This window comes from Vanessa cardui, chromosome 13 (assembly GCF_905220365.1).
Source record: "Vanessa cardui chromosome 13, ilVanCard2.1, whole genome shotgun sequence".
Classification (NCBI taxonomy): Eukaryota; Metazoa; Arthropoda; class Insecta; order Lepidoptera; family Nymphalidae; genus Vanessa; species Vanessa cardui.
The window spans coordinates 10765008-10781780 of NC_061135.1; the positions used below are offsets into that span (position 1 = coordinate 10765008).

The window sequence follows — 16773 nt, forward strand, 5'->3', positions numbered from 1 at the left end:
ATCAAAATCAAAATCAAAATAAACTTTATTCAAGTAGGCTTTTATAAGCACTTTTGAATCGTCATTTTACAATTAAGTGAAGCTACCACCGGTTCGGAAAGTAGATTCTACCGAGAAGAACCGGCAAGAAACTCAGTAGTTACTCTTTTTTAACATTTAAAAAATACAGCGTCATGTTAATTAAATACAATTATTTCAATTAATGTATTCTGCTTGGAAGTCAACAGGTATTAACTCCACGCTTTTTTATCATCTACAAAATCTTGTATCGAATAGTATGCTTTTTCTACCAATGTATTTTTAACAAACGATTTGAATTTACTAAACGGCAAAGTTAAAAATTTCTGCGGAATTTTATTATAGAAACGGATACCTTGCCCCAAGAAGGATCCATTGACTTTGCGGAGTCGGAAACTTGGCGTTATAAGTTTATCCTTACTTCTAGTGCATATACAATGATTATCACTGATTTTATCAAAGTGATCAATGTTACTGTGAATATACATGATATTGTTGTAAATATATTGCGACGCAACAGTAAGTATTCCTACTCTTAAAAACATCCCGAAGAGAGCCTTTAACATCCCAATTGTAGGAAAAGGCCTACTTTTAACGCGCCATGTACCACGCGGCTCTAATAAGGATTTTTGGATTTGTCCATAATACCATATAAAATAATATGAATACTTCTTTTTTGGTTACTTGGTCTGCGTGAAATTAAGAATATGTTAATAATAGAAATTAACAAACAATCAGTAACAACAAGTGAAAAATGAAGTTGAGAGTGAAGTGTTAGAAGTTTCGTCTATTTTTGTGTATACGTTTATTGGTGCTAATTTGTGTTATTAAAAACTTAAATAATGTTTTTTTTTTTTACAAAAAGTAGAAACACTCACAAAATGAAGAATATTTTTTAAAGCAATTTATTTTATATGTAAAAAAATTTAATTTTTATACATTAAATTTTTGGGTTATAAATTCATGATACCAAAGGTATTTGAACTTCTTTTTCTTGTTTTATGATTTTATAAATAGCAACGCTGGATCCGGTTACTGGTTCTTGAAATATATAAATAGGGAAAATATGTTAATTGTAATATATAATAGAGTAATTTGAATATATTAGATGCTTAATTCATTCGTACTGTGGGATTGTTCTATTTTTATCATTCTATAAATTATTTATACATATACCTACATATATTATATTATCTAAATAAAATATAATCAATTTTGTGACTTTTAATGACAAATTATACTGAAAACGTAGTGGCTATTAGTATACATATCTCACACGAAGTTATGTATATGTATAAACATCTTATTCGTCCATAGATATAGATCTATTATTACCTTTACTTGATGGTGACTTTGGACAAAGCCCGCCTGGGTTTATATATTATACCCACACATTATATATTCTACCGAAAAGCATTAATACTTAGTGCTATAGTGTACCAGTTGGAAGAGCGAATGAGCCACTTTAACTCTGTAGTTAAACTGGCTCATTCACTCTTCCAACTCTACCATACTCAGATATTACTTCCCCTGTTCCTGTGAACACTGGAAGTAATATCTGAGTTAGTAATGGTTAACACTTTTCATTACTTTGATATCTATTAGCATTGATCAGTTATCCTTAGGTGGCTCATTTACTCGTCCATCAATCCTGATTATAAATACACACATTATGTATCTATTACGTGCGTGTCTGTCAGATCGTATAATGAAGATGAAGCCAGTTTGTATAACTGATTGTCTGGTAAAAATTGAGTAAAAAAGTAACACGTGCAGTGCATAAAAATGTATTGTCATCGGAATTGAACCAATATATAAAATTACAGACCCGTAGGGTTAGAAGAAGTGGATAATAGGAGATGGGTCCATACAAATTAGGTGTGAAATGAAAATATAAAGCAATTCGTATATGATTAAGGTATGGGTTTCTTTGTTTTGTATTTATCTTTATAAAGCGCGGTTCAGTTGAGTAAGCAAACAACATATATAAAGAACCATTATTAAAATGCGCTAAATATTCACAATACGAATTATAACGTCAATGCTATCATGACAAGGGCATGACTTGATAGCTAAAAGTCTCGCTATTTGTTTAATCGATTATTTATTCTATTGATTTACATAAATTAGTGTACCTATGTCAATCAGTCGCTTTTATTATTATATTTTATGGACTGTCAACGTTCGCGTTTTTTCGGTTGCCAGAAATCGAGCATAAATCAAATGAATCTTTTATGTTGATATATGTATTCCTTGACATAATTTAACGCCTGGTTCTTTTTTTAAAAATTTCTTGGTGATTTTTTAATATTAACAAATTTTCGTCAATTACAGATTGCAATTTATTGAAAGTTATAACTTCGTCGTTAGTCTAAAGTCCTGTTTTAATTTTCAGACATACATATAAAATAATTATATTGAATATTTCTGTTGAAAAATACTTTGTAGTAGCCCAGAGTCTGTAAGTTGTCGTGTTCGTGCTCCCATTAGGGGACTATAATTTTTGGGTGCGTTTAGCCAACTGGCTTATCTCCTTGTGTTGGGTACTGTAGCCTAAGTCGATCAATAAACCTTAAATACCTAAATGTGTCTGTTCGTATCTTTTGACTCACGTTGAATGGGTTATTGTCCATGGGGTAAGTGAGGTAAGATTATGCCCTTCCTTTTCCCCCAAACTTACTATATACAGACAGAGTTACTTTCGCATATATAATATTAGTATGGATTACTTTTACAAAACAGATTTTTAATATTTAATTCACGCTTAATGGCTAGTTGTAAGCAAGTTTATTTTTAAAATTTACAAAAAAATATATATTTATTTGTTTTGCTATCTATGTATGTGGATGTTTAAAAAAAATACTCACTATGATATAATTACATAGACCTTGATGTAGTAATGTAATATCATTATCAATGCTACCTTCTTTTTTCATTTTTTGTTGTATCTATGTATTTACACTTAAGTATATTCTACAATGCAAAATAAATTAAAATCTCGGTTGATCATGATTTATTTATTTCTCTTTGTTTTTTTAAATATATAACGATTCTCTGAGACTATTTTTGTCGTGAACAGTGAAATACTAAATATAAACTATTTTAACTTCAAATTCAGTTTTATATAATCACATCTTAGTTTGTTAAAATTGATCGATAATGTTAAACTTTATTATTTATTTATTAATTATTAATATTATTTAATAATTTATTTAAGCTGAGGAAGCACTACAGCTATACATCGATAGATTAGATAGTTTCTTAGTCAATGCTATAATAATTAATATCGCTCCCAGTCTTCTTCGGGTGTTATTCGTACAAATTTCTTAGATTCTTCCCACAGTCGTTTTGTCAACTTCGTGTCTTTGGAAAACCAAGAACTGTAAAATTCCGCACAATCACGAAAGTGTTTCCCGCTAGCGTTTTCAACCCGTGGATCAACTGCCAAAAATACAGGCATCGTTGCTACTCTGTCTAGTGGTCTACCGACTAGAAGGAGTCCATTGTTCAGCAAAGTCTTCCAAAATGTTGCATTCGAATTCCGAAAAAACTCTGATTTACCTAAGCCTGGATCCATACTGTATACATTAACTCCATTACCTTCGATCCTCTTATGCATTTCCACTGTAAATAAAATGTCAGCTAATTTTGCATTAGCGTAATACTCAAAAGTTGATTTTCCAACGTCATTCATATGTTCTAGATCGATGTGTCCTAAAAGAAGAGCTATCGAAGATACATTCACTATTCTACTCGGCGCCGAAGATTTCATTAATGGATACAGGAGAAAAGTTAATAGAAAAGCTCCAAAATAGTTTACTTGCATCATCAAATGTAAGTTGTCACTTGTCAATCGATCTTCTAAGGCGATAGCACCAATGTTGTTGATTAAAATATCCAATCTGGGTTCGGATAAATACATATCCTGAGCAAAGTTACGCACTGAATTGAGAGATTCAAAGTCCATTGTTCGAGCGACAACATTGCGGTTTCCAGAACTTTTGATGATATTTCTTCGCGCATCTGATAGCTTCGCTGGACTTCGACTAGCGATTATGACTTTAGCTCCCCTTTTCGCTAGATTCTTAGCCGTTTCTAGACCGGTACCTGACGTAGCTCCAGTGACAACAGCCACTTTACCATCAAGTCGCACATCGTTCTCACAATTGGTAAAATCATCCAATATCCGCATTTTTTCGAATGATATGAGACCGGACCAACTGATGGTTACTTTGAGACTGAGCTCTGAGTTAGATACGCCCAAGGTTAGAAGTGAAGCTTAGAAGGTTAAGGTAATTGCTTTAATGTTTATTTTTCAATGAACGACGAACCTATTAAAAGATAGCAAAGAATTTGGGTAAATTTAAATATTAAAATAAGCTTAGGTTTTATCGGAACGAATATAACTTTGCTTCAGATAACTTACTACGCATACTTTAAGTATTTTTTAAATAGAATTAATATTTTATAAAAAATATATTTAGCCGTTTTAAGAAATGTTTGTGAGTCGCTGCAGGCAACAAAATTGTTTCTAATTAATTAAAATATCAACGTATAAACAATCTGCATAACCAGGAAGGAAATAGTAACAATCAAACAAAGATGAAATATGTCTGTACACCTCTGCAATGTTGCTTTCTTTGCTCTATCTTTGCCTAAAATATAAATAGAATAAGATATTAACGATGTTTTTTTCACTGTATAAAAATGTAGTATGTCTTAATATCATAAATATACCAATCCATTAAATCTCCTCCTGAATCCTTCCTATATAGTTTTTGTGAAAAGCTATTTGAAAATATAGATATTATAGTTTTTCTTTTTATAAAATATCAATTTTATAAAAAGACAAACTTTAGTTATGTTTTCAAATTATTTAATTGTTTTTCGCATATAGCTTACCAATTTTTTTGACTTTAAATGTTTTAATAACTTATATTAGTATTTAACTATACCTAATATACGTTATATATATATAACGTATATTAGGTATACCCATATTTGTCTAGAAACGAAAAAATATATAAAAATAATAAAACAATGTACACATATTTTTAAAATTAATTTTCAGACTTTATCTATAATCACTAGCGATTCGACCTGGCTTCGCATGGGGTACAATATATGCTAAAGGATACTAAATAAAATAAAGAAAATTTTTTTATATACATCATCGCATTAGTAACTTCTAAAATTGACAGTGTTCTTTACTATATTGTCTGTGTATTATTAAAAAAACATCAAAATCTGTTGAGTAATTTGTAAGATATAAGAATACATAGGGACAGACAGCGGTAAGCGACTTTGTTTTGTACTATGTAATGTTGATGATGATGATATTTTATAAAAATATTTGATTTGTGTACATGGCGCGTATACCATTTAATTCGTTGCTGTATAGTAAAAATCATATAATTTAAGTCTTCATATACCATAAGCTTAATACGAAAATAATTGTATGTAATCGCCGGAAGAGTTTTCGTTTATTGCTTAGAAATAATCTTAATAAAAAAAAAACAATAATAATGTGGAGTTTTTTTGGTGTTCCTGAAAAGCAAGCAATTGTTCATAACCACATTTTAAAAATGTTAACGTTGTATTATGTACTCATAACATATTACGATGGCGTCCAACAATGGAGAATGTTACTAGGTATCACTTGAATTTTTTTCTCAGTAAAGCCTGTATGTATACAAATACACTAGTTTTTGTTTTAGTCAAAAATACTTAGTAGTTTTGATTTTATAGGCATTCAAAGTTTCGAAAAATATCGAGTCCTGCTAACAGCCGCGCGAGTGCTGTGACGTAATTTAACAACGCGCCGCGCGGGAAGCGCCCCGCTTAGTATCAAGTCGCCAGCACTTTTTATCATAACTCGGTTCCCTATCGAGATACGAAATTTTTTATGGAATACGTTTTTTTGCTTTTTGTACGATTTTCAATTAAGGTCCTATACATTTTTCATGTATCTATCATCGTTATCGAGATTTCGATAAAATTTGCTTCAAACCAACACGTCATTTTATGCAGTTCTATCGAATATCGATGTTATTACATTTACAACCTTGTCAATACTTGCGAACGTACGTCAAAGCATCCTGAGCGTATTCGTGCATGTCTTGGACTTCCACTGAACGAAGATCTTTGTCCAATATCAGCAGCTACTTAATCATTCGATATTGTATCTCGTAAATAAACTCTAGTAGAGTACTCTCGCTCAGAGTTTTGATTGTTTATATCGAATGTAGTTTAATCGTTCGTTCTTGACCATAGCGTACATGTCAACAATGAATTGTTAAAACAGTTGACGACACTTCAGAATATGGTTAGATTGATTATTATCTTTAATCATTCTACGATGCGCAAAAAAAATTCCATGCAACTAACTCTTCGATGTCACAGAGCCTGTCGTGAGAATATTTTCATACAGTCCGAGATGATATCCATCTTCTGCTTGCATAAACATAATTGGATAATCGTAATAATTGTCATACGATTGATGTGTTTCAGCGACACCGTGATTGTTTTTGCGTCGCTTAGCCATAACAATACCTCGTTTTGTAATTTCTGCACGAACAACTACAGCTGTGACTTCAGGAGCTACGGCAGCATTAAAAGGACTTTCATGTTCTGCATTCAATGGCGTTCTATCTGCATTGATTCGAATGACTTTGAATCATTTGTTGTTTCACCTTCTAAAGCAGTTTTAAAATCTTTAACTAAACATTTATTTTCATAAAGCAAAATCCTAAATTTAGCGATGATTTCTCGATTAGTTGTGGTACTGAACATGCATCGAAGATCAATCTTTTTCTACGTTGTCACTGTTGTGAACCAATCATATGATACACTTTAAACTTAGACGCGGAATTATTGTACTGCACAATATTTGTTGCTCCAAATGATGTCATTTCAAAGCAAGAATTGTAATTTCTAATATGGAGAAGAAAAAATTCATACTCCTCAGTAGTTCCCGTAACGTAGATAAGAAGAGGTTCTGGTGGTTCAACCAGTTGTGGTAAATACATTTTGTCAGTGGAGTAGTACTATATCAGCGGTTTATTTTAAACATCATAGCGTGACAATATGGGCATACTATATTCATTGAACCAATGATCGAATCGGGATTTATTGAGATTGGTTCTAGTTCTTAACTTAGTTTATTTTAATCGTTGATCACCCAGTCGTTGGGCTCGCTCGTCAGGTTTTTCAGTATCTCTTGATGTTGTTGTTTGATGAACTGGAACTTGATCATTACATTGACTAACGGTTTTGGCAACTCTCAATGTAGAAATTCGGATTCTATTTGTTTCTTAACGTATTTCTTGTTGGTATGTTGTTTCCGTAGCTTTGGATGACGCTGCGCATATATTGTTGATATTCCAATCTTTTATTTCTTCAATGGCATGGTATCTATTTATATAAATTATTTGATTCAATGATGATCAATGACTTTCATTTATTATTTCATATTTTATACTTATTTGTTGATCGGCATAGAAATGCATCGTGATACTCGTAAGGGCCATCTGTTGGTTATTTTTAATGATACGGATGAAATAATCACTTTCTCCGTGAAAAAATACTTGTACGTACTCATTTTCGTGACAGTCGGTTGAACGGTATAGAAATATTTTTATCGCAGCGCTACCTGGTGGCGAGTTACATCAATGGGGATAGCATAATCTCTTTATTCATTTAATCTTAATGATCGATCAAATAATGTCTGAGTTTATCGATGACACACATACATATGGGATATTTAATTTGGGATGATTGAGAGTGTTATAAACGCAGGAATAGACAAATATAATCAGAAAGCTTCGAACTACTAAGCTATTGAGAGTGACACGTGTTATTGTGAGTCAACCATAAAAGATAAACAAAGGCTGCCATAGGATATTTTTTACTTAATTTTACGGAGAACATTTCCGTAATACACAATTTCTATGTAGATTTAACCATTAAGGTTGTACACGCGACGGAAGCTTAAAATTTGGAGTAACTTCTCCATTTCCCTTCATTGCTCTGCTCCAATTGACTGTAGCGTGATGAAAAGTATACTATAACCAGCTCAGGAGCATGAAAAATAATTAATTGTACCAAGTTTCGTTAAAATCCGTCGAGTAGTTTTTGTTTCTATAACGGTTATACGGACAGACAGACAGACAGACAAAAATTTTACTGATTGCATTTTTGCCATCAGTATCGACCCCTTTTCAACCTCTGATAGTTATTTTGGAAAAATATTTCATGTACAGAATTGACCTCCCTACAGATTCATTATAAGTATAGATTTTTGACAGACAATATAGAGTGTTAATAATCAAAATTAGTGAACATTCTCCATTGTTATTAAACTATCGACCCGCCCCGGCTTCACACGGGTGCAATACTGATACTAAACATACTACAGAATTTCTTTATCTACGACATCACATTAGAAACTTCTAAAATTATCAGTGTTTCTCAACTATATTCCCCATGCATTATATATAAAAACCTTCTTCTTACAGACGGCGGTAAACGACTTTGTTTTATACTATGTAATGATAATGATAAAACACTTTGCCTATCTTATTAATATAATTATAAATTTATTTTTACAGTGGCGGGGCAGAACACAAATTGTATGTGGGCAAGATCAAGGTCCTATAGAAATCGTGGATGACCTTCTTTTTTTATTTAACTTACTAGACGAGGGGCCGTGAGTTGTGGCCCACGTCGCCCTTACCTTACCGTTGTGTCTATTTGAAGTAAATGAATCAAGGAAAACTTCTTAATGAATTGTTTTTTGTTCTAGATTATGATGCTAGTATTGTTTGTAAACTTCCAGAATATAAACTTCAGAACCACATTAGGTAATTAAGTCGTACATTCGTCGAGATAGTTAAAGTAAAGTAAAAAGTAACAGCCTGTAATTTTCCCACTGCTGGGCTAAGGCCTCCTCTCCCACTAAGGAGAGGGCTTGGAACATATTAAACCACGCTGTTCCAATGCGGGTTGGTGGAATGCACATGTGGCAGAATTTAGATGATATTAGACACATGCAGGTTTCCTCACGATGTTATCCTTCACCGCCGAGCATTAGATGAATTATAAACACAATAACGCACATACATATAGTGGTGCTCGCTGGGTTTGAACCCGCAATCATCGGTAAAGATGCACGCGTTCTAACCACTGGGCCATCTCAGTTATCTGCGTAGTCTAAATGAAACTGTATTTGTTGCCTTCCAGGCAAGAATTTAACTGATATAACTTTGCATATAAGTATTAGTAAAGAGTAATACTGAGTTTCTTGCCTCTTGTTCTCGATACAATTTGTGGTAGTAGGTAAATCAAGGTTCGTAAAAGCTAATATAATTTCGTAAAACGACGATTCGACAGTGATTGTTCAAATCTACTGGAATAAAGTATATTTTGATTTTGGTCAATTTTTCTTTTGGGACTTGGACAGTAAGGTCGATATTGGTATGGCTTGTAATTCTTTAAGAGTATTCCTTGTGTAAACTTAACTGAGTGAGTACTTTACTTCAATATGTATGATTAAGTGTTTTTTTAGGTTAAGATAAATTCGAAGCTAAAGTTATTTTTAGTTTGTAAGTAAATTGTTGTAAGTAACCTAATAGAGTTTTTTATTTAAATTATTTCACGTCAGGACGATAATTACATTATATAAAAAATATGTATGTTTACTGTTTTGAGTTTTTTATTTAAAATATTTCAGTCTGGACTCTAATTATATTATATAAAAAATATGTAAGTACATTGTTTTGAGTTTCTTATTTAGAACATATTTGCCATTCACACACACAACAGAAGTTAATTCATTTTCTTAGAAACAGGAGTTATTGTATATATTATCTGTAGTTATTATGCAATTAAACCTCTTGTGCAACAAATTGAATTAATACGGTGGTCATTAATGTGGGGGACGGATTCGACATCATTATATATACATTTTTGGTAATGATTTTTCTTGTAACATAATGGTTTTTATTACTTTTCGACAAATTAAGCTACCATATAATTTGGGACCAGAAATGTCAATTGCGACAAAAATAAATATTGAAAATATTTTACGTGAAACTTTTTTGCTTAACCCCTAAATTGCTAAAGGGCCCTAATAGCTAGAGAGCTAGTGAACCCTCGGAGTAACGGTCTTCCTGTAAGGTTAGAAATTTGTATACTGACGATTGGCATGCTAAGAGCAATAGCCATGACCTGGCAGGCGTCAGCCCTGCACGTCATCAGCCCCTTTATTTTTCGAACTGTTAAATATATGGGCTTTCAAAACTTGTTTCTGTAACTTTGAAAATTTAATAGAATAAAGTTATTTATTATACATCTTAAAAAAAATTGTCAGGCGATTACAATAAGCAGAAGTATACGACAGGTCAATTAGAAAACGTACAGTGGATTAGGTAAAATAAACTTTATCCTGTATACTTGAATTTTTTATATGTTTTTAAATAGACTTCTTAGAGTAAGTATGTACAATGCCAGGCGGTTTTAATTTTAAAGTGTTTATGAAAAAAGTAGTAAGCTTTGATTCATCGAATTTACCACCCTGCCAACGTGAACCACATCAACAATTGTTGAGAACTGCCTACATTACAAATATATGGCGAAATTGTCATTTAAAACAACCAACAATTCTTACACCTGAAAATAACGGTTGGAACTTAATTGATAATCGTTACGATTTTAATTGGTTTGAGGAGAATACGGTTCCATCGTCTATATACGACATACTTTTACAAGAACCTGCTGATACTGCCACAGCACGATCGACTGAAACTCAAGAATGCATTTCAGGTAACATACAACTATTTTATTCTGTATCATTTAATATGCAGTCCTATGTATTGAGCTTGATATTTAATTCTCAACAACCATATTGATTCATTAAAATGTTTTTTTTTACTATTTTCAGATGAGGAAAACATTGTTGAAGAATCAGATGATGATGAAAACAGTGATAGCGAAATTTCGGATGATGCTGAAGAAAATGAGTGTTAAAAATAATGTACATTGTATAAAACCTAATAAAATACCTTACATTTACTGTATGCATTCATGTAACATTTCTTATTTGCACGCCCTTAGCAGCTGTCCCCTCGCCTGTCAAGGTGTTGCTGTTCAAAACCGCCTGGCATTGTACATACTTACTCTAAGAAGTCTATTTAAAAACATATAAAAAATTCAAGTATACAGGATAAAGTTTATTTTACCTCATCAACTGTACGTTTTCTAATTGACCTGTCGTATACTTCTGCTTATTGTAATCGCCTGTCAATTTTTTTAAGATGTGTAATAAAAAAACTTTATTCTATTAAATTTTCAAAGTTACAGAAACAAGTTTTGAAAGCCCATATATTTAACAGTTCGAAAAATAAAGGGGCTGACGCCTGCCAGGTCATGGCTATTGCTCTTAGCATGCCATAAATCGTCAGTATACAAATTTCTAACCTTACAGGAAGACCGTTACTCCGAGGGTTCACTAGCTCTCGGACTATAATTATATTAGCATGATGACACTTATCGCAATTGAATCGAAAATCTTTTGGTGGTATTACCTTCTTTGCGCTAGCACGTCTGGGTAGGTATGACCCACTCATTTATAAGTTAAATTTTTCTATTTACTTTTAATTTGAAACCTCACTGCATATGGGCTATCATGGGCATTCTCCTTCGCATATTTTAATATGGCCTGGGAGAAATCAATATTTGTTCTTCTACAAACATAGCAGCTCACGTGTTTACATTCCTAGTTTAGACAGACTGTATTAAAATAGATTGTCGTTGTTCATACTTAGTAATCTTAGTATCTACGCACGTCTCAATTGTCAACAAAAGTTAAAGTTCTACATGTAAATATAAATGTAAGAGATTATTTAAAAGTCACTACAATTGTTAAAAATTTATTGTTGCATATATTACTTATGTAATAATTTTGTTTCGTTTATTTTGTTTACATTCAAGACTTAAAAAATCTATGGAATTGCTTCTCTCATTAATATTTTAGTTTGAAGACGGGCATAGGCTATAAATCGTCTTAATAAATTGAATATTTTTAGATATATACTATACTAAACTTAATTATATTTACATGTCAATGTTAAAAAAAGATCTTGAGATAAAATAGGATTAAACAGACAGTCATAATTTTATGTTTAAAAAATTAGCTCAAATTATGAATTAAGTTAGAATAATGTTTTTATTCAAGCGAATTATAACACGATACAAACTACGATGTTATTAAATTGCGAATAAAGATTAGTTGTATACACATAATAAATTCAAACAGCATATACTTCATTTAATGACTCTGAAATTAAAACTATAAGTTTCTTGCATGTAATTTGTTACATATATCGTACGTATTATAGTTAAGGCTCAATTTAAAACTACAATATTTCGTCCATTTAATTCGTTATACGAATACAAATATTAAATGTCATTGTGCTCCCAATCTTCATCGTGTGACAAATTTATAACATTTTTCGATGTTTCCCACAACTGCTCAGTCAATTGTTGGTCACTAACCAACCAGTGATTTATCCACTTTTTGCAAAATTTGTAATGTTCCCCACTAACTTTTTCTAGCTCTGGTTCAGCGGCTAGCACAGTGATTTGCCTACCAACATCCTCTTTCGGCTGACCGATCACGTCCACGAATAATTGCGATATGTTTTTCGTCAAACTCGGAAGATTATTCAAAATATCTGTATCACGGACTACGAACGGGTCTATAGTGTTTGCCGTGATACCAGTTTCTTTGAGCCTGCGATCCAATTCGGCTGTAAATAATGCCATAGCTAGTTTTGAGTTCGCTAAAACTTCCACTGATGTGTATAGACCAACGTCGTTCCAATGATCAAAATCAATGTGCCCGATGTACATTGACGCGGCTGAACTATTGATTATTCTACTCGGGGCTGAGGTCTTCAACATAGGCAGTAACAGAAATGTAAGTAAAAAGGCACCAAAATAGTTCACTTGCATCGTAAGATTGAGTCCGTCTGCTGTCAATTTATCAGGAAGTCCTACCGCTCCCGCATTGTTGATTAGTATATCCACTTGATCTTCTATATTTAAGGTATCATTGGCAAAATTTCTAACAGAATTTAAGGATGCTAGATCCAGGAGTTTGTATTTAATATTTTTGTTTCCAGTTATTTTTTGCAGTCTATCTCTTGCTCTGATTAGTTTTGTTTCGTTTCGGCTGGCAATGATAACCTTTGCTCCTTTGTTAGCTATAGCCTTGGCCGCTTCGTATCCAACACCCGAACTACCACCAGTAATTATGGCAACTTTGCCATCCAGTCGTGCACTTGTTTCACACATATTTTCATTTAATAAAACAATAACAAGTCCTTATCAAGTCGCAGTCGTTTGACAGACTACTGCTAACAGGAAATAGTAGCCATAAACGTGAACTGCAATGTTATTTGTAATTATTATTAATAAAAGTATTTAAATATCTTGCATTCGTTACCATTGTTTACTCACTTTGTTCTCGATTAATTTGATAGTTGCTTTATATCTTTTAAAATAAGTATATCACCTTAGGAAATCAGTCAAGGATAAATAAAGTGAATTGTAGCAATGCTTTAAGTTGCTTAATTCAGTTTTCGATAACGCTTTTAGCTATCGAGTAATCTAATTAAGTGATTTTTGATACATTAGTAATATAGGAAGTCAGCGTATGAACTTATTGCGACCGTCACAGATTTTGTACGTGCACACATTTACAAATACATGTACTCGTAAGACATTTTGAAGTTTTTTTCGTACACTTCAATGCCTCCTATTATTACAATATGTAAATCAATAGAAATCCACATTTTATTAAGCAGGATTTTCATTGGAATGTCCTTGAACCTCTATTCACATATTGTTTTTTTTTGCATGTATTTTTAAAGATTGTTATCAGTTATTGTTTACCCTAAGAATCAATTTACATTTAAGAACAAAAAATAGTATAATTTTCCTAATCTGGAAATAGTTGCATGACTTAAAGAAATAAAGCTTCTAAATAGGGATTTCATAACGAATCGATTAAGGGTATCTCATAAACAAAATGTACAAAACCCATTTATTTACATTAACTAATATTATAAGTATAAAAAGAAACCGTTATAGAATATTTCATTAATAAGAAACTCATAAACAAATAATTTCTTTCTTTTATTTCCATGGTATATGTTGATTTCCTTGTAACCGATATCTAATATAATTCAAATGTGATTGATTTCTTGCATTAATTAACACACATTATTACTCTTAGGCATTTTAGTCTGAACCGTTTTACCTGACGTTTAAATTCTACAGATATACATATAAGGCTATTGCAGATATTGGATGTGACGACCAAATTAAAGTTAGTTCTTGTTAATTAAGATTTGTCCTTTAATAATATCCAAAGTATTGTGGTAATTCCTATTTCTATGTAAATTTACCTTTGCTAAAACCTTGCTAAAACCTACACATCCTACCTGTATAGATGTTGGTTTAAGTTAAATATTTACATTTCTATTACGTAAGATTAATAGAATTGGTTTTATATTAGTGTTCTTAATTAATATGACTTCGTCTTCGCACTTTTGGATTTTATCAATCTTCTTGTATTAGGATTAACATTATTTTTCATATGCCTCAATATTTTTATTTCCATAAAGCACGATCGCACGAATTGTACGAGTATTGGCAACTAACTATATTAATATTATAAATGTGTGTGTCTCTCTTAAACGAGCAAAATGCTGAACCGAATTTGATGAAATTGGGTAGGGAGTATATTTGAGGCCGCGGGCGACTACTAGTTTAAAATATAGTGTCAGTTGTCTCTCTTGAAGGGCGACCCCAGGGGACAACCCATCATAATAAACAATAAGTATTAATAATAATAATATAATAAGACCCAAAACTATTTCTAAGATTTTTACCACGAAAGGCTCCCGCCAACTGAATAAAGTTACGGTAAAAGGTCACCTCCACTTATAAAAATAAGTATATAACAAAATAATTATGGTTAATTAAGTGTTTATGAAGGAATAATAAATCAAGAGCGGTTTGTGCATATCAAAATAGATATATATCTAAGTGTTTTAATTAGATAACGCCACACATTAGATTGGTGAGAGAATTAAAATTTATTTATTGTTTCACATTCTAGTACAAACTAAAACTAATAAAATAAAAGATTCACCGATGACCGGATTTTGAAAAATGATATGTTAGAAGATAAACATGATAAATGTTTATCTTCTAAACTTCTGATATGTTACATAATGCTGTTGATTTTTTTAATTATTTAATTGGTATCCATAATTCGGTCAAAACTCTTACAGAGGATTCCGGGAGCCACGGGAGTATCATTTATTAAAATATGTACTCGTACAAATAACATAATTAAAATAAAAAAATTAAGTTCAAAGACTAATCTTTAAAAAAAAATGAAAGTAAAACAGAAAAAAATGGCCCAGAACAAATTGGCTAACCGTTATATAGAACACTGGGATAAAAAACACCATTCCTTTATTCTTTAAGAAATAATAAACGTTTCTTTATCCCTTCAGTCTCGTATACTTAAAACAAATAAAAAATACAAGTAACAAAAGACCTTTAATACAATTTTATAGTTATATTGTGAAAGGGCGTTCATGTATCAAACATGTTAATTTTATTATTATAAGGTTCGGACTTTTATACCTAGATGAGGTTTTTACACAAAACACAGTCACAAAAATTGGATATACAGTAACGCGCTTAATCGTTGTCCAGTATCTAATGTATTATAATAGCGTAAGCTGATATTCGTATCAGTTGTAATATGAAACTACAGCTGCAAAAAAAAGAGATTTTAAACTCGTTTCGAAGAGCTCCCGTAGATAAAACAACCTATTCAAACTCAAACTCAAACTCAAATTCCTTTATTCAATATAAAAGCATTACACTTACTTATTGATTGTCAAATAAACACTACCACCGGTTCGATCTACTTAAAAACTCTCTAATTCGTATTGAATAGTAGACATTATTTTTGATCTCGACCTATGATGTCATGTCAATTCAAGTTTGAAAATACTGGAAAAGGCTCATGTCCTTCCTTAGAGTTTAATCTTCCTTCATAGCGTATTTTATCAAATTCTGTTCGTTGGTTTAGGCCTTATAGAGTAACAGATAAAAGAGTTACTTTCGCATTTATCATATTTGTAAAGTAACAGCCTGTAAATTTCCCACTGCTGGATTAAGGCCTCCTTTTCCATTAATAGGGTTTGGAACATATTCCACCACGTTGTTCCAATGCGGGTTGGTGGAATGTACATGTGATTTAGTACAGATTTTCAATGAAATTAGACATATGCAGGTTTCCTCACGACGTTTTCCGAACACAAGATGAATTATAAAATCAAATTAAGCACATATATATAGTGGTGCTTGCCTGGGTTTGAACCCGCAATCATCGGTTAAGATGCATGCGTTCTAACCACTGGGCCACCTCGGCTCTCATCTATTAGTATAGATGTGTCGTTATAATTTTTTGCTTAATTTATTCTTCAAAATATTTGATGTTAACCTTGTATGAAATGACAAATTTGAAATTCTGACATTGACTTTCGGACCGACATAAAATTGTTTATTGCAGTTTGGATTTTTTTATATAATACTAGCTGTGCCCGCGACCTTGTTCGCGTTTGAATTTAACAATAAAAATACTATTATAGCCTAAGTTACTCTTTATTA

At 31.8% G+C, this 16773-nt stretch overlaps 2 protein-coding genes across 2 annotated transcripts; both read right to left on the bottom strand.

Annotated features, from left to right (window-relative positions):
- Positions 1-3298: 3298 nt before the first annotated feature.
- LOC124534953 (retinol dehydrogenase 13-like) lies at positions 3299-4235 on the bottom strand. The gene has a single exon (XM_047110989.1). It carries the CDS (start codon positions 4208-4210, stop codon positions 3299-3301), a length of 912 nt encoding a protein of 303 aa, XP_046966945.1. The 5' UTR covers positions 4211-4235.
- A 7697-nt stretch (positions 4236-11932) lies between these two features.
- On the bottom strand, positions 11933-13437 carry LOC124534904 (retinol dehydrogenase 11-like). The gene has a single exon (XM_047110947.1). The coding sequence runs from the start codon at positions 13369-13371 to the stop codon at positions 12475-12477; it is 897 nt and encodes a 298-aa protein (XP_046966903.1). The 5' UTR covers positions 13372-13437; the 3' UTR covers positions 11933-12474.
- Between the last annotated feature and the right edge of the window lie 3336 nt (positions 13438-16773).